The 26,369-nt window shown below is 35.1% G+C and overlaps 1 protein-coding gene across 7 annotated transcripts in view; it reads right to left on the bottom strand.

The window, feature by feature from the left end:
* The window catches only part of CACNA2D1 (calcium voltage-gated channel auxiliary subunit alpha2delta 1), a 526,060-nt gene that overhangs the window by 179,901 nt on the left and 319,790 nt on the right, over positions 1-26,369 (bottom strand). For all 7 annotated transcript variants that reach the window (XM_068973034.1, XM_068973032.1, XM_068973033.1 and 4 more), the window contains exons 5-6: positions 24,174-24,215; positions 5,708-5,837 (exon numbers count right to left, since the gene is read on the bottom strand). In XM_068973034.1, the coding sequence (XP_068829135.1) occupies positions 5,708-5,837; positions 24,174-24,215 (172 nt within the window). The remainder of the gene's footprint in view (positions 1-5,707; positions 5,838-24,173; positions 24,216-26,369) is intronic.

The raw sequence follows: 26,369 nt of genomic DNA, 5'->3' as shown, positions 1-26,369 counted from the left end.
TCTCTTCTGTAATTTTTACACTAACATAATTTTACATACAGTAGTTACATTTTCTATGACAAAACAAATGAACATTAAGAGAGGCAAGATAGGAGTAGGGGATTAAGAGATACAAACTAATATTTATAAAATAAATAAGCTACAAGGATATATTGAACAGCATAGGGAATATAGGTAATATTTTATAGTACCTATAAACAGAATATAACCTTTAAAAAATTGTGAACCACTATGCTGTACATGTGAAATTTATGTAATGCTGTATGCAAACTATATTTCAATGTAAGAAAAGATAAATTAGAACACAGTATTAGTGATTATAGATCATTTAATTTATAAATTGTTAAAGTATATGAGACCTCCAAGGATATTAATATAATCCAGAGAATTCTCCCATCTTCCTCAATGAAAATCAGTGTACCTCTGTGACAGAAGTATGTTCATTTTTAAATTTCTAAAATAGAAATTATAAATTGCCTAGTTTACCTCAAAAGGTAGTATAAGGACAAAAGTATCTAGTACCTGAAAGTTACGTAAGTTGGAGTTCCCTACTGTTTTCTCTTAGTAATGTATATTTTTTACAACTATAATAATTCTACAAATAAATATTAACATAAATTTCTAATGACAAATGACCAAAATATTCTATAAAAGCATTCCCTATACTTGAATTAAAATAATTAACACATTAATAAAGCTCTGTGATTAAAACAAATTGTCAGAATATTCAGCCCTTTCTATCAAGTTCACTATTTTTATACTGAAACAGATAAATGATTAAAAAATTAAGTGTAGTTTGAGTGCCCTCTAAAATAAAAGTATGAACCAGTAAAATCCTCAAAATTAAAAGCTTTCAGACAATATTTTAATTATATACACTATTTGAAAAGTTTAAATATATCATGGAGCAAAAGCAATCATATTGAATTCAAGGGAATTTCAAAAGTAATCACCTTTGGAAAATTAGAACACAAGATATCTTATGAGAATTCAGGGACACAAACTGTCTTTGAATGAAAGAAGAGGCTGTTCCCTTCAGTTAAGCCTTCAATTAAAGTATGCTTTCCCATTTATTAAATTCAGAATCTAGAATGATTCTGTACATCTGATATGTTTTGATGAACTGCATGAAAAATGCCAGTAATTATTAAATTTTCAGGATCTTGTTGACATTTCTGATTTTACTCCTGTGTCATTTACTCACATAGCTCATAACACCGGATATGAATTTCAGAGCAGTGCAGGCCAGGCAAGGTCAGGGTCTTACTGATGAGACTTCAGCAAAAAAGGTGAAGCCAATATTTCTTCAAGATAAATAGGACTACATACACAATCCAAAGACAGAGCTTCTTTTTCTTTTTTTAAATTATGCCATATACCAAAATTTCTTACAATTTCTGAAAATATCTATTTCAATATCCTACCTTCCTGATTCTCAAAGTAATCAAAGTAATATTTTTTTACTTTTTTAGCCTCTGACACTATTAAAATCATCCTTTGTAAATATCCACTAACAGTTTATTCTAAATTAGAAACATTTACAAAAAGTCAAAACTCTTCTGTAGGATTTTAAAAGATACCTATACTATGTGACATCAATATGAAGAAAGGATACTTGGATTTACTTTATGTGTCAATTTTATGTTTGTTCCAGCATAAAATAGATGAAGACATTAATGAATGTGACTTCAATGAAAAAAAAAAAAAAAAGAGCAAAAGAAATAAGAAAATGAAGATTCTCATGCAAAATCAGTATTTTACTGACTTCTGTGGAGTTAGATCTTGGCTTGCAAGTAATATGAGTCAAAATTAAGTCGAAAGAAAACATTAGAATTTTATCTATTACAGTACTGTAAAGTATAAAGTTTAAAATTAGAATTTATATGAAACGACTCCATTTTTTATCAGTGGTGTGGACTTTCATTAAAGACTCAGCTTGAGTTTCCTCTTCAAAAATTTTTAACAAAGTTACAGTAATAAAATGAGACACTATAATTTACTGGTGTATAATTTACTAGACTGGTGAATTAGGTTCTAATGATTTTAGGTTCTAATTACCTAGGGAAAAATGCATTTTTCACTATTTATTCAATATCACTTCATTGAAAAGTTAATCAAAGTTATTTTGCTTTTCTATTCCCTGGATAACCTATTCCTAAAGAGATACCTTTCTCCTCTCTATTTTCAGCCTTTTAATAGTTTAACAACAACAAATCTCTCTACTATAAGCAAGGCAAGCAGAATAGGTTGGTGGGGAAGCAAGGTGAAAAGCAATATGAAAAATCCCATTTGGATTATTTCATTAGTTTTTGTTTGCATTTAAATACATATTTTCTAAGACTATGCCCCAAACTGTTAGTCATGATTAGCTTCAGGAGGTGTTATTGTTTGACACCTTTATTTTCTATTTTAAACATGCATGCAATATTCAAATTTCTTCTACTGTGGTGACACAGCTTTTAGAAAAAGAAATTTGTTTTTAAAATGTGTGAGGTTGCTGTGGCCCAGAGTAGGCTGCTCCAAGATATGCCTCAGTGGCATATTGATTATTCTGAATTAAGAGTTATGTGAGAAACAGCCAATGGAAAATAAAACATAAAAAAATATAACCATGTCTCTCTTACCCTCTAAAAGTAGGAAATACATCTTCCACGTGAAGGTATGCACTCCTATCAGCAGAGGTAAGGAATTCAAAGCTAAGCAAGCTGTACAAACATATGTTGTTACTTCGTTAGTCAGCTACGCCAAACACAAGCTGTCTTATCTCTTCACATATTGTTTGTTTGTCTAAAAATGATATGTAATTGGCCTGCTTTGGACACTGTGAGGATACCATTTCTAGGACTTGCTCTACTCTGATCTGTCGTGTCTGACTCTTTACAGCCCCATGGACTATATCCTGCCAAGCTCCTCTGCCCCTGGGATTCTCCAGCTAGAATACTGGAGCACCCATTTCCTACTCCAGGTGATCTTCCCAACCCAGGCATCAAACTCATGTCTCTTGTGTCTCCTGCATTGGCAGGCATATTCTTTACTACTAGCACTCATATATGCAAACTGATTTTAAATTAATCTATTAATCTGTCTTCTGTCAATTTTAGACCAGCCGAAATAACTCAAGAAGAACTGGGGAAGAGGGAAATTTCTCCCTGGACAAAGTTCTGTTATCCTTCTCAAGAATTTAATGGGAAGTTTGAGAATATCTGGATAATCACTATTAGCAACAAAACAGAAATACGATCATGAAAGTCTGCTAACAAATTAAAAACACTCAAGCTGGCCTCATGTTTGTTCAACATAGTGATACAGACCAGATAACAGCGATGTGATGACCACAGAGTAGTGACATACAAATGCTTTGACTTAGAAATTTTATATCCAACCAGTCTGTTCTTCTAAAGTGAATTCAAAAGAAAAATATAATTTTAGAGTAATAAGATTATATCTTGCTGACATACCCCCCCAAAAAAAAACAGGTGATAATTTCTAATAGAAATAAAGTGGATGAAACATTATTTTTTAAAAAATGAGAAACACAACCACACAGCTCAGTATTATCTGATGTTGCTGTAAGTTACAAAATTTAACAGCAAACATCAAAAATACTTTCAAAAAAAGAATGTAGCAAAGTAAAAAAAAAAAAAAAAATGAAAATCAAACCTGGATCCAAGTAATTTCTAAAAGGACTTAGAATCAATAGGGTTAAGTTGTAAAGAAATGAAATTATGTTAACTACTTACATACACCATACTGTTCCTATCATACAGCAAAATCATATGTTTAATATCTTTAAAGAAATGACATGATGAAAACATGTACTTTTAAAAATATTAAAAAGGTGAAACAAAATGAATGAATAAAATAAAACAGAAGATGAGATTTATATTATGAAATTAGTCAGGCATGTACATAAAAATTCCCTTTTAAGCAACAATCTCAGAGTGAATCCAAAAAACAAAAGCTAATTTCTTGTATTTGTTCTGTACTTTTCGTCTAAACAAACTTTAGTCTTCCCTGTAGCTCAAACAGGAAAAAACCTGCCTGCAATGCAGGAGACCCAGGTTCGATCCCCAGTTCGGGAAAATCCCCTGGAGAAGAAAATGGCAATGCCCTCCAGTATTCTTGCCTGGAGAATCCCATGGACAGAGGAGCCTGGTGGGCTACAGTCTGTGGGATCGCAAAGAGTTGGACATGACTGATCGACTAACACTACTACTTAATAAACTTCATTTGTAATTAGTCATAACAGCAAACATTTATATAATGCTTACTTTGAGTTTGGCACTATTGTGGAAACTCAAGTATATTAACTTACTTTATTCTCAAATGAACCTCTGGGCTAGTAATTTTATCCCCATTTTACAGGTGCAAAAAATGCTTGCTCAGAAAGTTAATAAATTTGCCCAAGGAAATACTGTTAAAATTTAGGTTTGAAATTTAACTTAACCTAGGGTGTCTGTATCCAGAATCCAGACAATTATGTATATACTCTGGACACTCAATACACTTTGCAGTGTTTTTAATTAAGGGGACTATTAGAAACACACTTTTAAAAATCTCAAGTGGTTCTTTCTCCTTACCATTTACTTATGTGAAAGGAAGGGTATAAGCAGGAAGGGTAGGAACTGGTTAGAAAAGGATAACATCTAAAACCAGAGCTGTGATTGGGCAAAGACTCTGCTTTCTGGGTCACAGCTCATCTTCCTATGCAATTACGTTGCCTTTAGGAGAATTCCTAGTTAGAACTGTCAGGCTCTGCCCTTATTAGCACATAGGGTGTCCAGGGAATATCACTGCCATAAGCTTCCTCCTCTGTATCTTCCTAAAAACTACTCTCCTCCCTTCCTTGCAGTGAAGCCTTCTCACTCAATTTGAAGTTCCTCTTTTTCTTTATGCTGCTAAGCTACTGCTAAGTCACTTCAGTCGTGTCCGACTCTGTGCGATCCCATATATGGTGGCCCACCAGGCTCCCCCGTCCCTGGGATTCTCCAGGCAAGAAGACTGGAGTGGGTTGCCATTTCCTTCTCCAATGCATGAAAGTAAAAAGTGAAAGTGAAGTCGCTCAGTCATGTCCGACCCTCAGCGACCCCATGGACTGCAGCCTACCAGGCTCCTCCATCCATGGGATTCTCCAGGCAAGAGTGCTGGAGTGGGGTGCCATTGCCTTCATTTATTCCTTTACCCAACCCTTTTCTACCTTGAGTTCACAATAAACTAAGAGGGAGGTATCTTTACATTGTAGGGTAAGGCAGAGATCAGAGAGAGAGACAGACAGGTAAAATACAGTAAGCTGTGGTAAGAACTGGAGAGTCTACAATGGACATTGCTCTTTCTTTACCAGTTTGGTGTCTTTGTAAAAATATTTGTGTGCACTAATGGTACATAGTTTTAATTTTTTATAAATGCATGTATTACTTTCGAAGTTATTGATACCAACTGGAAAGGCAGAATTATTTGTTAAAAGAGTAGGACACCTCCACGGCTACAGGCTCTCCCGCAATTATTCACATAGTGAGGCCTGATGACAATATACTACTCATGGAAACTAGGTTTCTTCTTTTGCATAAATCAGAGTTTACCATAGACTCTTAAATAACATGTAAATGAGAGCATCAAATTTGCTCCCTTTTTTCTTTTTTAAAAATAAAATACATAAGATAGATTAAAAACATGGTATTCCAAGAGTTGTGCACATCCTTTTACTTACAGCCCTCATAGATGTCAGTGGGAATATGAACAGCTGCGTGCTGATAGGATATTTGTCGCCCAAAATTAGCATCATCGATAAAAACAGGTTTTATCCTCTGGCTGCCTGGTTCACTATCATTCTTTTCTGGCTATAAAGAAAAGACAGACAATAAAGAGAATATTACAATGTATCCTAACACAGATATTCTCACATTCACTTCTTCATTTCCAAATGCATATTCTTGTAAGAATATTTTAAAATATTCCCATGATAATATCAGACACCACAAATTTCCATTCAGCCACTAACATTCACGTTGTATCTTCATGATAGGATTCACATTATAACCTAATTTCTCTCCTAATTTCCTAAAAATTGGAGTCACCCAGGAACATCCTGAGAGGACCAGAGCTTTCCCATGTACAGCACTTATTAAAATGTTAAAGAATAGAATACACCAAAATGAAAAGTTCCCCCTTGAAATAAATGCACAACTTATGCTACAACTTTATATAATTCTTGGTTTGATAACTAATCTTACACATGAACACAAAAAATGATAGCGGTGAAGGATTATTTTGTCATATTCCCTTGATTTTTGCATGTTTTCCATGTGTATCAATTTTTGCTTTAAAAAAGGAAAGTACAAATGCTCTGAAAGAAGAGATCTATTGTAACTCTAAGTACAATTGAATCTTAACTTCAACCAAGTTGTCTCCTGAGGTAGGAGCAAAGATTCAATCAATATTGATTCAAGAAAATTCCACAGAGTATAAGGTTGAAGATTAATTTTCTACCTACTTGAACTATGCTTCTGATTATTAAATTACCCTGGCAAAGTAATTTAGTTTCTCCTCTGGCAAGTAACTAAGAATCTCACTCATTTATCCAAAACACATATCCCTAAATGTATTCCACTTTCCTAAAGTAATTTCCACAAAACAAAACTGAAAAAAGAACCACAACATCTGACTATTTTACAGCACACTGCAGTAGTACAACTGATAAACCAGAGAAAGAACTTAAGTGGACAATCTCATAAGGGTGGTAGGATGTGGCAAAATCAAACTTTACAAACATGTGATAGTGTCCAACTTTCTAGATGGCTCTGAAAATTTAGACAACCAGATAACCCATTAGTATCCCAAGATATTTTAATACTCTCTCTCTCTCTCTCTCACACACACACACACACACTTCTTAGGGAAGCTGCAGCATGGGAAAGATTACTTAGACACAAATATTAGCAAAAGGGCTTTAAAAAAAATCAATGATTTCTAAAGCTGCAAGTCCAACTCATTATTATGTAATGAAATCAATTTAACAGGTCATGACTAAATTATTTTTCAAATGAAACAATGTTGAAAGAAAACATGAAAATACATTCTCTATAATAAGGAGAAGGACTATATTTGACTTCCCTGGTGGCTCAGATGGTAAAGCGTCTGTCTACAATTTGGGAGACCCAGGTTCAATCCCTGGGTTGGGAAGATCCCCTGGAGAAGGAAATGGCAATCCACTCCAGGACTATTGCCTGGAAAATGCCATGGACAGAGGAGCCTGGTAGGCTGCAGTCCATGGGGTCACAAAGAGTCAGACACGACTGAATGACTTCACACTACCGCACTATGGTTTAGTTAGATATGGCTCTGTGTGTATGTGTGCACATCTGGGTATATGATATTCCGACTGTAAAATTTGTCATCGATAAGCAGAGTTAAAGAAGGATCATTATTTTTAATCCATGTGAAAGAAACAAAGATATAATTGCCCCTCTAGTAACAAACTGAATATACAAAATAATGAAACAGTAGTGCTAAAAGTCTAAAATTTGACAAAAAGCCCATAAGCAGAAATTACTAATCCATATTATTTTCTAAAACAAAGGTTAGGTATGTGCAATGTTAAGGATAAGAAAAAGAAAGAATGATAAGGCAAAGAAACACCACAGAACAAAACACTTAACATATCTACCATAATTCCAACTATTAATAAAGGAAAGAATAAAAATAATAACTGGCATTTGGTCCTGGATTCAGTCATGAATTTTCTTATAATTTAAAATTCATCCTCTATTCTATGATTATCTATGGGCACAACTGACTTGAATAAGAGGATGGAACATTAAAATAAACTACTTCCATTAATAATATGAATGTAAAGAGGGTCTCACCAAATAAATGATGTAATTATGCTTCCCCACTGCAAACATTCTGAATTCATAAAAATCCTCAATATTTATTTTAAAGCAGAGGCTTCTAACAGTTTAGTCCTTGAAGAAGCAATATCACCAACCACTGAAGCATTTTAGAATGCAAGTCAGAGGTTCCACCCTAGGCCCAGTCAATCAGAAATGTCAGGAAAGCGTTAGTCACTCAATCGTACCTGACTCTTTGCAACCCCATGGACTGCAGCCCACCAGGCTCCTCTGTCCATGAGATTTTCCAGGCAATGATACTGGAGTGGGTTGCCATTTCCTTCTCCAGGGGATCTTCCCAACCCAAGGACTGAACCCAGGTCTCCTGCATTGCAGGCAGATTCTTCACTGACTGAGCTACAAGGGAAGCTCCAATGTCAGGAAGGGGACCAGCAATTCATTAATTCAACAAACCCTCTCAGGTGATTGTGGTACACATTAAAACTCCAAGTTCCCTGCTTTAAACTATTAATAAATTAGACACACAATTTTTTTCATTAAAAAATTAGAATTGACTAGTAATAAGCATATTAACGGATGTCTCAATTTTTCTACCTTCCACAGGGCAGAGGGTTATTATTACTGAATAACAGATGCATGCACACAGCAATATGGCCAGTAATATTTGTCAAAGGATATTTGAAGAGAAAACAGTCCCTGCAGATTCTATAAGGGTTGGATGCAACTTAAAATAAGTTGAGGTAGTAATACTCTTCTACTCTTACATTAAGGAAATAACAAAGCACATTGGCACATCAAAACTCTGAGATAAGCTCCACTAAAGAAAATAACATTTACCCTCAGTGTTCTCAAGTTTATGTGATGCCGATTGTTTGTTTTCATATAAAACCTATTACAAACCACATACTTACAAAAAAAACCACAGAAAGGCTTGGTAGAAAGTAAAGATATCAGAAGAGTTGGTTCTCCTCAGTTGTATTTAATAATGTCTTGGACTGTTTCTTAGACTTCAGCTTTCTGACTTAGGAATGATGCTGGGCTACCTATTAGGTGTGATACCTATTCCCTGGGGCATATCAGAGTCACCTGGGAAACTTCTTCCCCCACCAATAAGCAGCAAATCACAGTGAGGAGGATGTTTTTGGAAAGAAACTCTCAGTTAATTCTAATATCCTCTCCTACCTAAATTAAGAACACTCAAACTAAAGATCGGAGAAGGCAATGACACCCCACTCCAGTACTCTTGCCTGGAAAATCCCATGGACGGAGGAGCCTGGTAGGCTACAGTCCATGGGGTCTCTGAGAGTTGGACATGACTCAGTGACTTCACTTTCACTTTCCACTTTCATGCACTGGAGAAGGAAATGGCAGCCCACTCCAGTGTTCTTGCCTGGAGAATCCCAGGGACGGGAGCCTGGTGGGCTGCCGTCTATGGGGTCGCACAGAGTTGGACACAACTGAAGTGACTTAGCAAACTAAAGAAACTATAAAGCTATTTTCAGTTATGGAAAAATTACAGTTCCATTTCTACAATTTCAGAAAATATTGTTAGTTTTTATAAATACATTTTTCCCAGAAATCCCATTTATATCTTGATAAAATTTTAGATGTATGAAAAGTAGAAAGATCAGGTGATAGATAAAAGATAACTAGTGAAGTATATATCTGAATTAAGATTAGGAATATGTGGATAAATGCAAATATTTCATTCATTCACTCAAGAAATATTTATTGGTAGAGTGGAGGAGAGAGGATTTAATGATAATTCTTATAGAAATGTCATTTAATATTCAAATCTTGAAACAAACATGCAACAATAGTAAAATGGTCACAATAATCTATTATGACAAATACAATTTAATGTTGTTAAGTAATATAAAAGAGTAATTACATCAGGAATTATATATATGCTGTATTTGTTTTTAAATGTTTTTAGGTTTAAAAGTAGATGTTAAGCACAGAATAGGAAGAGAAAAAATAGCCTATATTTTTAGAGGGATGAGAGGAAAAGAAAAATGAAAGGATGAGTGTATATAGGTAACATTATCAGCACTTTCATTAGTTTTATAGTTTTAATGGTATTCATCCTTGTGCTTTCTCGTTGTTTCCAATATAATACAATAAACATGTATTATACTTGTAACTAAAATATTATGTTCTTTCTAGAGTACTATTAAGCATTATACAATTATCTTACTAAGGTGAAAGTTGCTTCTATTTCCTCTGAATCCTCTCACACTTAAAAAATTGTGCTTTAAATGCATTGTAATACTGGTTTCCTTGGTGTGTATGCCCAGTAGTGGGATTGCTGGGTCATAAGGTAGTTCTATTTGCAGTTTTATAAGGAATCTCCACACTGTTCTCCATAGTGGCTGTACTAGTTTGCATTCCCACCAACAGTGTAAGAGGGTTCCCTTTTCTCCATGCCCTCTCCAGCATTTATTGCTTGTAGACTTTTGGATCGCAGCCATTCTGACTTGTGTGAAATGGTACCTCATTGTGGTTTTGATTTGCATTTCTCTGATAATGAGTGACATTGAGCATCTTTTCATGTGTTTGTTAGCCATCCATATGTCTTCTTTGGAGAAATGTCTATTTAGTTCTTTGGCCCATTTTTTTGATTGGGTCATTTATTTTTCTGGACTTGAGCTGCGTAAGTTGCTTGTATATTTTTGAGATTTGGGAGAATGGCATTGAAACATGTATACTATCAGGTAAGATATGAACTGCCAGTCTATGTTTGATACAGGATACAGGATGCTTGGGGCTGGTGCACGGGGATGATCCAGAGAGATGATACAGGGTGGGAGGTCGGGGGGGGGGGGTTCAGGATTGGGAACTCATGTACACCCATGACTGATTCATGTCAATGTTTGGCAAAACCAATACAGTATTGTAAAACAAAATAAAGTAAAAATAATTTTTTTTTAAAAATGCATTTTAATAAAATATTTGCACTTTTAAACTTCCATGCAGGGAATTCCCAGGTGGTCCAGTGGTTAGACTCAATGCTTCAACTACTGGTACTTGGTTCAATCCTTGGTTGAGGAAATAAGATCCGGTGGGCTACATGCACAGCCAATAAAGAAATTAAATAAATCACCATATAGAGGGCTTTGAAGAATAACTGAAAATAGTGTACTTCTCAACTTACATATTCATGTATCAAGTCTAGTTTTACTGTGCAGCTGCTTAATATATTAAGAAAAAATTATATTGCTGTTGTCCATGGTCCCCCTTTATTACAGTTTCCATAAACTGCAATAAGTTCATGAAAATATTAAACTTTCTAAAATACAACTCATTTGGTTAAACGTATGAAATTACTGTTCTGATATCATAATCCATCTTTACTTTTCTTGGTATACTATGTAATTATATAGTATACTTAATATACAGCAAATACTGGACACAAAGGAATTGGCTAAGAAAAAGAATGTGAAGAAAAGCTACTTAATACATATTGTTTAATGTGTTAGTTAAAAATTTCAAATAAATTTTCCCCCTGGAATTAAGATTTCCTTGTTTACCAGATCATATATTAAAAAAATTAAGTTAAAAGTGTCTCTTTTCAACATTTTTCTCCTAAAACAAATCTAGATTCTCCAGACTACCCTATATAAATGCATACAGAGACATTAAGGAGGTAAATTCAAAAATGTACTCAAATTTGCTAAAACACATAAGTGAAACATGAGAAGCATGTTCCTCGGGCTAATCATCTAAATGTAACTTCAGTTATTAAATAACAGATTGGATCACTCAAGAGACAGAGGTACCATCCGGTGCTGGGTGGGTCATTCAGTTTTACAAGCAGTACATACTACTAAAATTAATTTGGAAAGTCATAATGAAAACTCTATGACACACACAAAATAATTTTGCATATTTAATATATTTTTTAAATGAAACACTAATAATTGATTTTTATAATAAAAATTTGTTTTTTTTTAATTTTATTATCTTTTAATGTTAAAACTATTTCTAACAACAGCAGATCATTCAGAAATTTAAAGTTTATATATTTCACATAAATTGCAGTAGAAACTAGCTTAATCACTATGCACAATACAAACTAAACATGTACACTGAAAAACTTCGTTCACAATCACATTATGGCTAAGTTTACCTTCTCCTGCCCTCTGTCATTTTTTGTGTCCCTAAAACCAAAAGAAAATGAAAGCAAGTGAAGGTGAAACTGAAAGCCGCTCAGTCGTGTCTGACTCTTTGAGACCCCATGGACTGTATAGTCCCCGGGGTTCTCCAGGCCAGAATACTGGAGTTGCTAGCCTTTCCCTTTTTCCAGGGGATCTTCCCAACCCAGGGATCAAACCCAGGTCTCCCTCATTGCAGACGGATTCTTTACCAGCTGAGCCACAAGGGAAGCCCAAGAATACTGGAGTGGGTAGCCTATCCCTTCTCCAGCAGATCTTCCCGACCCAGGAATCCAACCAGGGTCTTCTGCATTGCAGGTGGATTCTTTACCAACTGAGCTATGAGGGAAGCCAAGAGAAAATGAGTTAACACTAAATAAGAGCGGAGACTCTCCATAGAGGTATCACAATGGTTATTTTCATCTCACTAGTGAAGGGGTTGGAGAAGACAATGGCACCCCACTCCAGTACTCTTGCCTGGAAAATCCCATGGACGGAGGAGCCTGGTAGGCTGCATGCAGTCCATGGGGTCGCGAAGAGTGGGACACGACTGAACGACTTCACTTTCTCTTTTCACTTTTATGCATTGGAGAAGGAAATGGCAACCCACTCCAGTGTTGTTGCCTGGAAAATCCCAAGGATGGGGGAGCCTGGTGGGCTGCCGTCTATGGGGTCGCACAGAGTCGGACACGACTGAAGCGACAGCAGCAGCAGCAGCAGTGAAGGGATTAAATGAATGGGTTCTTGTGTACTGAAGCAAGTTCTTCAAAAACCAAAGACTATAGACTTGTATAAAAGTCTCCAAAGTCTATATGTGTATATTTTAAAACTTCCACCCCCAAGTACATCCTTTTCTTTTTTACAATATCTACTTAATAGATATTATTTACAACAGGGCCTTGCCACTTTTACAATATAGATACTTTTGATTCTTGAAATTTTTTGTCTGTTGTATTCCCAGTATCAAATAAAATTTTGGATACATAATGTGCCTCTAGGTATATTATCACCTAGTGAAAATAATAATCATAGACGTATGATATTTACAGTAGACTTTCATGGGACACCAAGACTAAAAGGCTGCTCTATACTGACATGTTATCAGCTCTATGGATTAAAAGATAAGACTGGGTCTGTAACCACTATTTACCACTGGAATCTAAGCATGGAGGCTGGTTACCAGTTCTGACTGATATATAGGAAAGCCTCCCTTTCAGTAAATCACTTGCATCAATAAGCAGTGGAGATTCATCAGGGCAGCTGCAGCTGCCCATGCCCAGTTAATGAATAATGAATAGAGAGAAAAAGATGCTGAACCTTCAGCCAGTTATAATTTTTCTGGTCAGGGTGTTAGGCCACGCTGAACTGTAAATAATGAATTCAGTTATGGTGCAATACGAACACCATCCAGTCTCCTGAGTTAATTGGTTTAAGCTGCTATTTTTCTCCTTGAGGACACTATGACTCAAAGATGCACTGCGTAAATGAGTAGAAGTGAAATGGAAATATGAGTTGGATGACACTGAATATATGACACGAAAATGATACTAAGGATTTTGATATATTTGTACATATGCTCTATTGAATCACAACAATAAGAAAACAAAAAAAAATTATAGAGAAATGAATAGCATATTATCCACAGGAAAAAAAAAAAAAAAAGATGAGTTCAGCTAATCATGGCTGATGAAGAAATAAAAGTTTTCTTCTAAATTCAGAAGATTTCTCCAGGTCGTCAAGTAGTTAAAATTTTTAACTCCTTCGATTTACTCTATGGAAAAACTATAACATGGATTCCTCAGAGGCAATTTACTCAATATACTAAGAAAAGAATGTTTCACAGTTAATATAAAAGATACATATAACATTAGTGGTCAGAAGAAACTTGAATGAATAATTCTATTTCTTAAAATTAGATGCACTGTTAAGTCTCCACGTGTTCTTCTACTACAATTACCATAAATAAAATAGAAAGAAGAAACAGTCTGAAATAACCTGACTTTGGTGGCAGGGAAAACAGTAAGCAACTGAAACTGTACAATAACACAGAGGAAAAGTTTAAAAACACATAGGGGATATTAAAGCAAAAAATACATACATTTTCTAAATATGATGAAATGATTCAAAGATAAATATGAATATGAAACATAAAATTGAACTAAAATGTCAAAAAGGGATAGTGATCACTGTAGTAACTTGCATATTAAATTTTAAGAGCAAAAATAGGCATTCTTCAAATAAAATATACTGAGGTTGCTGATGAAAATTACAATGATAACGTTTGTGCTTAGTCGCTCAGTCATGTCCAGCTCTTTATGACCCCAGGACTGTAGCCCATTAGGCTCCTCTGCCCAAGGGAATTCTCCAGGCAAGAATACTGGAGTGGGTTGCCAAGCCCTCCTCCAGGGGATCTACCCAACCCAAGGATCAAGCCCAGGTCTCCCGCAATGCAGGTGGATTCTTTACCATCTGAGCCACTAGGGAAGCCGATAACATTAAGTAGGAATACAGGATCTGAGGATATTCTCAAAGTGAAGTTGATGAATTTTTATTGATAGTTTGCATGCTGGATGAATGCTCGTCAATCACCCATCCAGGACCTAGCACACAGTGAGCATGAACGCCATCACAACCATAGTGCAGGTGAGTGTTATGACAAGAGCTGGAAGCTGATGTAAACTCTGTGAGCAGTATAAATTTGCAAATTACCACCGTTAGAAAGGAATGGAATACTCTAAAAACATATACATATCTATTCTATATATAAATATGTAACCTAAATTTTAGGGAGTGACAGAGAGGGTATTTTCTCTACAAAGGGACTGTGAAATGATTTCTTGCATATGAAAAGCACTATGTGATTTCAAATAGTCTAAAAGGTCAAATAACACTCCCACTGGAAAGCATGTAGTGGTATATACACATTGCATTATGAAAGATTTAAATGAGGCCAATCTATTTCTAAAAAAATTAAAAGCAAATTTCTATATTGTAAAGATTATGACAGACAGACATACTTAAAAAAAAAATACTGTCAGGGCAAAAGAAGTTTAAAAAAATTGGTAGAATAAAAGGATCAATTTTTTATCCTTGACATCTGAGGCAAAGACTAACACCTTACAACTAATGTACAAAGAGCCCAGACTCCAGGAAACCAAAACCCTACTATATTTATAAAGAAATGAAAACCTCTCAATGGCTCACAAGACTGAACGATCTACTTCTGGCCTCACTCTTCATTCACGTCTCCTGCCCTGTCCTCCTTGTTGTTCATGTTCTTGCTGCACGGGCCTATTTTTCTGCTCCTTACACACATCCTGCTCTTCCTGGTTTAAGGCCCTTGTGCTTGTTGTTCCCATTGCCTGGTACACTGTTTCCAGGTCTTTTTTAATAGTATCAGATTATTCTTCAACACTCTTGGAGATTTTCCCATCTAAATTACTGCCCATAAAATCATGGAAGCATTACATCATATTTATCACCTTCAGAGCAATGTAGATGTGACTGACTCTACGGAATTGCACATTAAGGTCTGTCAAACATTCATTAACACACAAAATTTAAGTCATATCCTAAGATATAACCTTAGGCTATATCTTAATATGGACAGAATTTGGATAGAATTCATGGCATCTGGTCCCATCCCTTCATGGCAAATAGATGGGGAAACAGTGGAAAAAGTGGCAGACTTTATTTTGAGGGGCTTCAAAATCACGGCAGATGGTGACTGTAGCCATGAAATTAGCAGATGCTTACTCCTTGGAAGAAAAGTTATGACCAACCTAGACAGCATATTTGAAAGCAGAGACATTACTTTGCCAACAAAGGTCCATCTAGTCAAGGCTATAGGAGATGGCAATGGCAGCCCACTTCAGTACTCTTGCCTGGAAAATCACCTGGATGGAGGAGCCTGGTAGGCTACAGTCCATGGGGTTGCGAAGAGTTGGACATGATTGAGTGACTTCACTTTCACTTTTCACTTTCATGCATTGGAGAAGGAGATGGCAACCCACTCCAGTATTCTTGCCTGGAGAATCCCAGGGACGGGGGAGCTTGGTGGGCTGTTGTCTATGGGGTCATACAGAGTCGGACACGACTGAAGCGACTTAGCAGCAGCAGCAGCAGTTAAGGCTATGGTTTCCCCAGTAGTCATTTATGGATGTGAGAGTTGGACTATAAAGAAAGCTGAGCACTGAAGAATTGATGCTTTTGAACTGTGGCATTGGAGAAGACTCTTGAGAGTCCCTTGTACTGCAAGGAGATCCAACCAGTCCATACTAAAGGAAATCGATCCTGAATATTCATTGGAAGCACTATGTTGGAGCTGGAACTCCAATACTTTGGCCACCTGATGTGTTAAACTGACTCATTTGAAAAGCCCCTGATGCTGGGAAAGATTGAAGGCAGGAGGAGAAGGGGATGACAGAGGATGAAATGTTTGGATAGCATCATCAAATCAATGGACATGAGTTTGAGTAAGTTCCGGGAGTTGGTCATGGAAAGGGAGGCCTGGTATGCTGCAGTCTGTGGGGTAGCAAAGAGTCGGACATAACTGAGTGACTGCATTGAACTGATGTGTAAATTTACTTACTATTTTCTTAGCTTCAACCTACTCATATGTTCTACCAGCTTTAAAAGATGTCTGTAATTAATAGTGATTGAAGTTGAAATTTTAGTAATGGAAGTTGCACTGAACAAAAAGGGAATGACGGAGATGATGCTTCCATTGCCAGCACTAGCTCTTCTTACTGTACTTCATTACCAGACACAAAAGGTGATTCAATTAGTTCAACCAGTGACAGGGAGGCCTGGCGTGCTGCGATTCATAGGGTCGCAAAGAGTCGGACATGACTGAGCGACTGGACTGAACTGAACTGAACTGAAACTAGTCAGAAAAGCTAACCTCATCAAGAAGATTATTATAAATATGGGTTTAGATTTCTTAGTACTATATTGGTAACAAATCCCTGTGTTCATCTGGCCTGCTGAGGTATTTCCAGTGGTAATAGAAAGTCATCATAATCAAAGGCATTTAGCAAGTAAGTATCTAGATAAAACTTTTTGCTTTTTTCTGGCAATTCTTATTGTGAAACACCACTTCAACTGACACTTCATAAAACTTCACTTTTCTTAAAAATTTGGAAATCTCTTGGGAGGTTTCTCAGCATATCATTTCAGGTGTGTTTGTGTGTGTGCGTGCGTGTGTTTACATCTAATTTATAAGTAAATAGGTGATCTTTTTAAACTGATACGTATATGCAAGAAAAGGTTGAAGAGATCATTCAAAACAATCCAGTCCCCATACTTGTTTACCCAATGTTATACATAGGGTGAGTAGATAATGCCCACATAATACCACCAAATTTTCCAAACTTAATTCAGTGAGTTCTAAATAAATACACCATACACTACCCTCTGTAAAGGAAGAATTACATGTGGAATCTAAAAGAGAATTATGCATGCCACCACTCCAAAGCAGCTTAGGACCAATGTTTTTACTATCCTTGCAAAAGCAGCACATGCAAAAGTGTACAAAGCATTACAAAAAAATTAAAACAGACTCAATTTTTGGAAGAAGGCCCCCAAAACACATGGCACTATTTCTACAGGAAACAGAATCTGAAATAATCTTCCTTATTATCAGTTTTAACAGTTCCCTGTCCCATGAATTCTAATAAGGCTATATTTCACACAAAGGTGCATGCATTAATTTTAAGGGGTTCATGGTAAATATCACCAGGAATGATGGATCAGATCAGTGAAGATTTCTGATTTAAAGTCTAACCATCTTTTTTAATCACAGAGATTTTATTTTACCTACTTGCAAGTCACTGTTAACAACAGTCAAGGATGAAGCTGGCTGGATAAATAGAAGCCATATACATCAAAATTAAATATGGAAAGAATGATGGATAGGTATAATAAATTAAAAATTTAAATCAAAACCACCTTCAAAAATTTTAATGGAAAAATCTTGATTTATAACCGTTCCATCACAGGGTCCTTCCTGTGCACCACGGATGCCCATGGCATATGCAGGGCAGCACAGCCCAGTGACACACGGCTCCGGCTGTGGATCACTCTGACTGCACTCCATTCAATCCTCTGCTCTTCCAAATACACATCTGTGACAGAGGACAAGTCACTTAAGCTCACTAAATTTTACTTGACTTTTCTGAAAATTATTTAAATAACAGTATGTGCCACAAAAGATGAGTGTGAATGATAACATTACCTACAAAGCATTTATTTCCTAGTTTAGAGTAAGTATGTGCATGCATGTTAAGTCACTTCAGTCATGCCCACTCTTTGCAACCCTATGGACTGTAGGCCACCAGGCTGTTCTGTCCATGGGATTCTCCAGGCAAGAACACTAGAGAGAGGTGCCATGCCTTCCCCAGGGGATCTTCCCAACCCAGGGATGAAACTCAGTTTCTTATGCTTCTTGCACTGGCAGGCGGATTCTTTACCACTAACACCACTTGGGAAGTCCATTAAGCTAACATAAGTTTGAGCGACTATTATAATATATATTTTACAATACAATTATAACTATTATTATAATCTAATCCAAACAAAGAGCATTGAAAATATTCAAACCATTTATTTTAGATTCACACACAAAAAAGGCAACTCTGATTATACCATTTATTTTACTGAAGCAATTAATATTCTATCTCTATACTATCTCCTATGAGGATTCAACAATAATCATTAGCAGAGCCTCAAATAAAGGCCACATACTATTAGATAATTTTAAAAAGAGAGAGAGAGAGAAACCTAGACTTTGATTCCTTCTTTAATAATTAGAACATATTTATCACTGTTTGATACATACTGCTTTTGGTTCATTCTAGAAGCAGACTGATATTTCTATAAAATAAAATGAATGATTGGCCTTTTAAAAAGACATTTAGAAAGGGCATTATGTCGGGATTAATTTTAATGTAGACAAGGCCAGTAAGAAAATAAATAGCAAAATAAATATGCAAGGGAATTCAGCAGACTAGCCAAATGTCCCAGACAGGTCACATTTTTAATGTAATCAATAAAATAAAATGTAGCAAATAAATCAACCTAATTTATCGACATGGGAATTGTGGGTTGAATTTATTTCATTTGGATTTCAGTCCAAAACATAGATCTTAGAATTAGGTTAATAAGGGTTTGCAATGATCTGCTTTCTCTTTGCTTGCTCTGGGAATTAAGAAAATAGTGCTGCATGCTAGCACAACTCAAACCTTCTGCAGAATCTACTTCGCTAAACCTTTAGGAAAGTTAAGGATTTATTGGGACAGATGTCTCTAAAAACCTAAACAAGAACCTAAATAAATTTCAAAACTAAGGAGAAGGCAGTTCCTCATTGGTATAGTGGTATCTCCACCCATCAAAACTAAGGAGAACCTGAATGTGGAATTTCATAACTAACTGTTGAATTGTTAGCTATTTTCCATTTTATTTAGACATTTAATTATCTTTTCTAATCTGGATATATACCACTCACAAGGATTTTACAACAAATTTCTGCTCACATGTGTTTCTAAATGTGTTTTAGAAGATTCTATTTCAATTTTTATTTTGTTAAGCATTTTCTTAAGTTTTTCACACAAATATAAGGGTATTCTTAACAATAAAATAACTCAAATTAGTACTCTTTAATTATTGTTAACACACCCACATGCATAAATGTGTCCCCATGTGGAACTAAAATCACTTCAAATCAATATTAAATGCATTGTAATAATATTAATAATTATTCATTTAAAAAATTACACTCACTAATATTTCTAGATTGCCTACTGTAAGACAGGGAATGTTCTAAATGCTTTATATGCATTAACTAATTTAATTTTCACAGTAACTATATGAGGTAGGTATAACTATTACCTTTATTTTTCAGGCCAAGGGGGAAAAAACAGAGGCTAGGTGACTGCCAAATCACCAGGCTAGAAAATGGCACATCTGGGATTCAAATGCTTGCAGTGGAACTCTGGAATACAACCTCTTCAGTATCATACTCTATTTCCTCCATATAACAATGTACTGATACATAGTAATTATACACGTATGTATTGTTATTAATTGGGGAAAACAGTTTCATATGGAAGAATTTAGAAGTGAAATATCATCTCTATTTTATCTTAAAATATTTAAGCAAATACTAGATACAGCATAGCTATGTACCTTAGGTACCTTATGTCTACCAGGAGAATTGTGGCTAACCAAATAACCAAATACTTTAGCCCAGTAATACATTTTGAAGTTCCAAAGCAAAAATCCATGTGAATGACTACAGTCATAGTTTTTATGTAATATTAAACAATCCTAAGGGACATTACTTTTGCCCTTATTTCAGTCACCACTTTAGCTAAATCTGGCTGTCACTAAGTTTTTATTTTTATACCCAGAAGGTGAATATAAATAGCATTGATCTAGAGTAGCGTGGAGATTATAAAATGCCCCTGAGGAACTGTCTTATATCAAAGTCCTTGAAAAGCTTACAACATGACAGCTCTCCACAAACGAATTCAGATGTAGCTAATGGAAAGTTACACTCCAAAAAGATAACTGATCACCTTTAAATGCATGCTTTACCTGTAAGTGAGGCCATGTAGCATCATTATAATGAACAAAATCAATAGATTACATTTGAATATATCATTCTTTATATTCAAATCTTAACTTGGTGATGGACAAATAAACAAGGAAGAAAAATAGGAACAACTAGTCTTTAACTCAACATCAACTAAAGCTTTGGGCTTTTACATATGACTTACTTCTATTATGAAAGCTACTGTTTCCTCATTTCCATCTACTCTTATTCTACACACCCTACCCTGCCTTCAAGACCGTTCCTTAAATGTTGGTGTGCTGAGGAGTCTATCCCTGTATTATGTTAAGGCAATTCTACATTATTTTTTATGTGTGTAGATGCGCGATATAGACAGAGAATAAGACAACAAAGAGAGTGGAATTGGGGCAAGCTGGAAAATGTATGACATCCAAAGGCAATCAAAGTCCTTGGCTTTTGTGTCAGCATATCAAAATACGTCTACGGTTAAATCTGGCCTACCTATTTTCTACAGCTTCACATTACTGGCAAGACTTCAGCCCCTTGGTTTCAAAGTCCACTCACAGGTTAAATACATAACTATTCTAGAGAATAGAAAATTTATTTAGAACTCAGATATTTATATCCCATTCAAACATATGAGGACAAATTTATTAATTGATAACTCTATTTCAATATTTAGCATTCCAATTAGTTCCTGTGTTCATTAGCTATTAGATATTGATGTATGAGATTATAAGCTCACATCATATAATCTCTAGTTGCCGATTTTTCATAATGAATATGGCTTTGTGGACTTTGAGCAATAAAAATATACAACTAAATTGGTATGTTAGTCTCTCAGCCGTGCCCAACTCTTTGTGACCCCATGGACTGCAGCCTGCCAGGCTCCTCTGTCCGTGGGATTTTCCAGGCAAGGACCTAGAGTGGGTTACCATTTCCTTCTCCAGGGGATCTTCCCAACCCAAAGCTTGAACCTGGGTCTCCTGCACTGCAAGCAACTGAGCTACCAGGGAAGCTCTAAATTGGTAAACAGAAAAGTGAAATAAATAACAGTGAGAGTAAGCCAATTCAAATTAAAACGAAATGGCATTATGTACACACATAATGTACAAATGCAGAAATATAATGTACTTATGTACAAATGTACAAACACTTGATAAATAAAAATATCATTACGTATATAAAGTTGGAGTATAAGAACCAACTAAATCCAACCATATATTGCAAAATGTTTGGTGAGATTGAATTAATTTCATCATCTATATAGGTCCAAATTCATCTGATAAGCAATAAACTTAAGGGGAAAAAAGCTATAAACACTATAAGTCCTAAAGTGAATATTTACTTCAGTATTTACTTACACTTCTTAACTGTCTTTCATTTTCTTAAAAAACTAGGAATAAAATCACCATATAACCCAGCAATCCCACTCCTAGGCATATACCCTGAGGAAACCAAAATTGAAAGAGAAATGTGTGTCCCATTGTTCACTGTAGCACTATTTACAACAGTTAGAACATGGAAGCAACCTAGAATGTCCGTCGACAGATGAATGGATAAGGAAGTTGAGGTACATATACACAATGGAGTATTACTCAGCCTTAAAGAGGAACACATTTGAGTTAGTTCTAATGAGGTGGATGAACTTAGAACCTATTATACAGAGTGAAGTGAGTCAGAAAGAGAAAGATAAATACCATATTCTAATGCATATATACAGAATCTAGAAAAATGGTACTGAAGAATTTATTTACAAGGCAACAATGGAGAAACAACCATAGAGAAAAGACTTATGGCCATGGGGAGAGGGAAGGAGAGGGTGAGATGTATGGAAAGAGTAACATGGAAACTTACATTACCATGTATAAAATAGATAACCTATGGGAATTTGCTATATGGCTCAGGAAACTCAAAAAGGGGCTCTGTATCAACCTAGAGGGGTGGGATGGGGAGGGAGGTTCAAAAGGGAGGGGATATATGTACACCTATGGCTGATTCATGTTGAGGTTTAACAGAAATAGCAAAATTCTGTAAAGCAATTATCCTTCAATAAAAAATTAATTAAAAATAAAGACTATATATTCCTATTGCAGAAAACATTTTGGTCACAGTGATCAAAACATATGCATTAAGAACTAAATAATACTAAACACAGCATAAAATGTTATAGTCATTTTACTATAAATGAGAATTTTTTGCTCCATTTCAAGTTGAAGAATTTGACTATATTAATATAAGTTTACTGTGGTGTAGGAGAAGACTCTTGAGAGTCCCTTGGCCTGCAAGAATATCCAATAAGTCCATCCTAAAGGAGATCAGTCCTGGGTGTTCATTGGAAGGAATGATGCTGAAGCTTAGACTCCAATACTTTGGCCACCTCAGCGAAGAGTTCACTCATTGGAAAAGACCCTGATGCTGGGAGAGATTGGGGTCAGGAGGAGAAGGGGATGACAGAGGATGAGATGGCTGGATGGCATCACCGATTCAATGGACATGTGTTTGGGTGAACTCTGGGAGCTGGTGATGGACAGGGAGGCCAGGTGTGCTACAATTCATGGGGTCGCAAAGAGTCAGACACGACTGAGTGACTGAACTGAACTGAACTGATAGAAGTCACTCAATTGAAGGGGTAGATGTGGGTACTAACTTCAATATGCCAGGAAGAGCAAATTGAAGTTAAGTATAGAAACTACTAACTAACTCCCAACTAGTATTCTCTCTATTCTTTCTTTGGTAATGGAACCTTATATTTTATTTGCCAACATGCTCATGGGGAGGTGGGAGGAGGATGGGGAATTACACTGCACATCTTCTGGCAACTAGGTAACACTAGTAATTAAGTAGGAGACAACAGGTGCAGACAGATGTGTCTTCTGTAATTTCCAGAGTATGACCTTCAGTGCCATCTGACTCCTTTCTGATGTACAGAATGCAAATATCATTGTGGATATTGCAGCATCCACTTTGGACCATAAAATGGAAAAGCAATTTTGAGGAAAGGAAAAAATCATGAGAGAAAGATTTGCAGGGCTTGGATTATAGAGAGTCGCTCTATTAGGCCTTGCACACAGAAAGTGCCATTAGAGAGGAATAATCTTTTGTTTTGCTTTAGCCTTTTCAGGTTAGCATATTTCAGTCTCTCTGTAATAGGTGAACCAATATGCCAATCATAAAACAGTTCATTTATCATTCACCATCTAAGGGTTTAGAAGAGCAATACTATTAACATGTCTAGAGCACTTAAAACTACCCCAAAATAGTTATAGTGAATTGTAAAATATATTATCTTACAATTCCTTACAAATTCTTAAAAATTTTACGTGAAATGGCCCAACTCCAGCAAACCTGATGAAGTTAGCAGGATTTCAAGAATATGTAGAACTAAAATGAAATTTTTGGGTAACAGAATTAACTGTGGCATGTCTAAGATGAGAGAAAAACAGTTTGAATGTGTTAATGCCTATAAGCACTACAATTTTAAGGCTGGATGGGAACATGAATCCAACTAAATGTACAACATGGTCAGCTTGTTTAGAAAGCCATTCACCCTAGTCAAGTTTAGCCTGTAATGTAATGTAAAACTTTTTTAATACTCACATCAAGATCATCCTTTGCATTGTAGTAGACAACTTCATTGCTCTATGAAGAAAGGAAAAAGGAATGCTTTATTGATTTGATTAAAAACATAAAAACATATTGGCTCAAACATTAAATATATTTTATTCACATATGAAATAATAAGCCTCACAAAGTAATCCTTTTATGATATATTCCACAAAGATGCATAAATATTAGCCAATATTTTCTACAAGAACATATTAAAACACTATATCAGTGACATTAGAAAATCATGTCTTGCAATAGGGCAAAATATCTCAGTGCAAATCTGAGGTCAATTTGTCAAGAAAAAACGGAAAAATCCTTAACACAATAATTTATACATATACACACACACTCTCTCTCTCTGTCTCTTTCACCTAAATCATGAAATGATAGGATAATTCTAGACAAGTGAATAACTGGCTTGTTAAAATTTGGCTAAAACCATGATGTTTAAAAAATATATATCAAGTGTTGAAATTATTCTTTGAAGAAAGTGTAACTGCATGATATTGGCAGGAATTTCTTCAGGAGACTCAGATAAGGAATCAAGATTGTCTGTGAATTTAGACAGCAAAAATAGCAGATAATCCAACACTCTAATGGTCTCATATTCTACTAAAGTAGCAAATGAGTGTTAACTTTTCAAGAATGAATGTGTGTGGACATTTTCACTAGCTATCAACGTTGCTGAATATGTCAGCATAAGTGTAAATTATGGACATAAATTGTGTTACAGAGGAAAAATGGAAAGGAAAGTGGATAAAACAACTATCAAGGAATTTTACATTCTTGTTTTTCCTATCTACAAGGTTAGTTCTATGCAATTTAAAAATAATACATATATACTGATTTCATTTTTATTTATTTTCCTGAACTGATTGAAGATGTGTATTCTTCATCTTCTGCATGTCTTTTGTATTTTGAGTATCATGTAAAAGTGTACTTTTCTCTGTCTCTTAAACATTTATAAACAAAGACAATCCAAAAGTTTATTAACAAAAACACAATTGATAAAATTTTGTTTAATTACTTGGGGAAAATAGACTACATTAGTGCTTCTTAAAGTATGTTCTAAAGAAAATTATTAGTTCTTAAAGATGTAATAGATTTTTTATAGGCAAAACTATTCTATGGTCATGATTTCAAAATAAATGATAAAGTTAAAATTGTCTCTTTTCAGTAGGAATTCATACAGCTTCAGTGTATGAATGCACATTATAATCTCCAAAAGAAGAAAAGATTGAGATCTTGTTTTGTTTTGATTTGGGCAGGGTCACAGATTCTGCCTTTTTATTTGAGAAACATTGTGATAATGAAGACTTATAAAATACAGATCTCTCTGAAGACCAAATAACCAACCGAACACTATATAAATAAATATAAGAATATATGATTTGTAATACTGAATGAAACTTGGGAGTTTTAATTTCATTTAGCATCATTAACATTTTTTAAATTACCATTTAATAGTAGTTTGTTTAAAAAGAATAAGTAGCTAGAGAATTTTCACACACATAAAACTTCTATATCATGGAACATTTCTTACTTATAGTATTAGGTTCGTAACAAAGGTAAAATACAAATCAGAACTCATCACATACATAAATCAAGAGAATCTTTGGAAATCTCCTGAGCCTCAGATCCAATTACTAGTTTATTGATCCTTCATGAAACCCTGTAATTTATACTTAGGAGACAATTTTCAATTTAGATTGTGGATTCTATCAAAAGTTAAAACACTGAATAAGTTTACTTCATTTTAGATATTATGTTTGCCAACTGATTACTTACATTTACCAAATTGGAACATGTGGAAAACAAGGAAAAACAGCATTAAATTTCACGCGGTTCAGTAGCACCCTTTCAACACTCATTCAACACCTATTTGTAAATATATCTGTGCCAAGAAAGACACAAAGGTAAAGATACCTACCTCTATTTTTAGGTAAAACAAAATGTTCAGATAACTATATAAAATAATTCATTTATCTAGGATTACACTTAGTCCATGGAACCAGAGCTAATGGACTAAAATGATTACTTAAAATCTTTTCTTATGTGTGACACGCGGTCACAGCAACAAAGAGAATTTACTTATTATATATAAGATGAAGAGTATCACACACAGTGTTAGAAGAGGGTAAGGTGTGATAAAGAAACACTAGTTTTAACTCAAGCTAAGTATTTGAC

Source organism: Capricornis sumatraensis, chromosome 5 (genome assembly GCF_032405125.1).
Source record: "Capricornis sumatraensis isolate serow.1 chromosome 5, serow.2, whole genome shotgun sequence".
In the NCBI taxonomy this organism is placed as follows: Eukaryota; Metazoa; Chordata; class Mammalia; order Artiodactyla; family Bovidae; genus Capricornis; species Capricornis sumatraensis.
The sequence above is the reverse complement of the archived record's forward strand: the minus strand, read 5'-3'. Positions and strand labels throughout refer to the sequence as shown.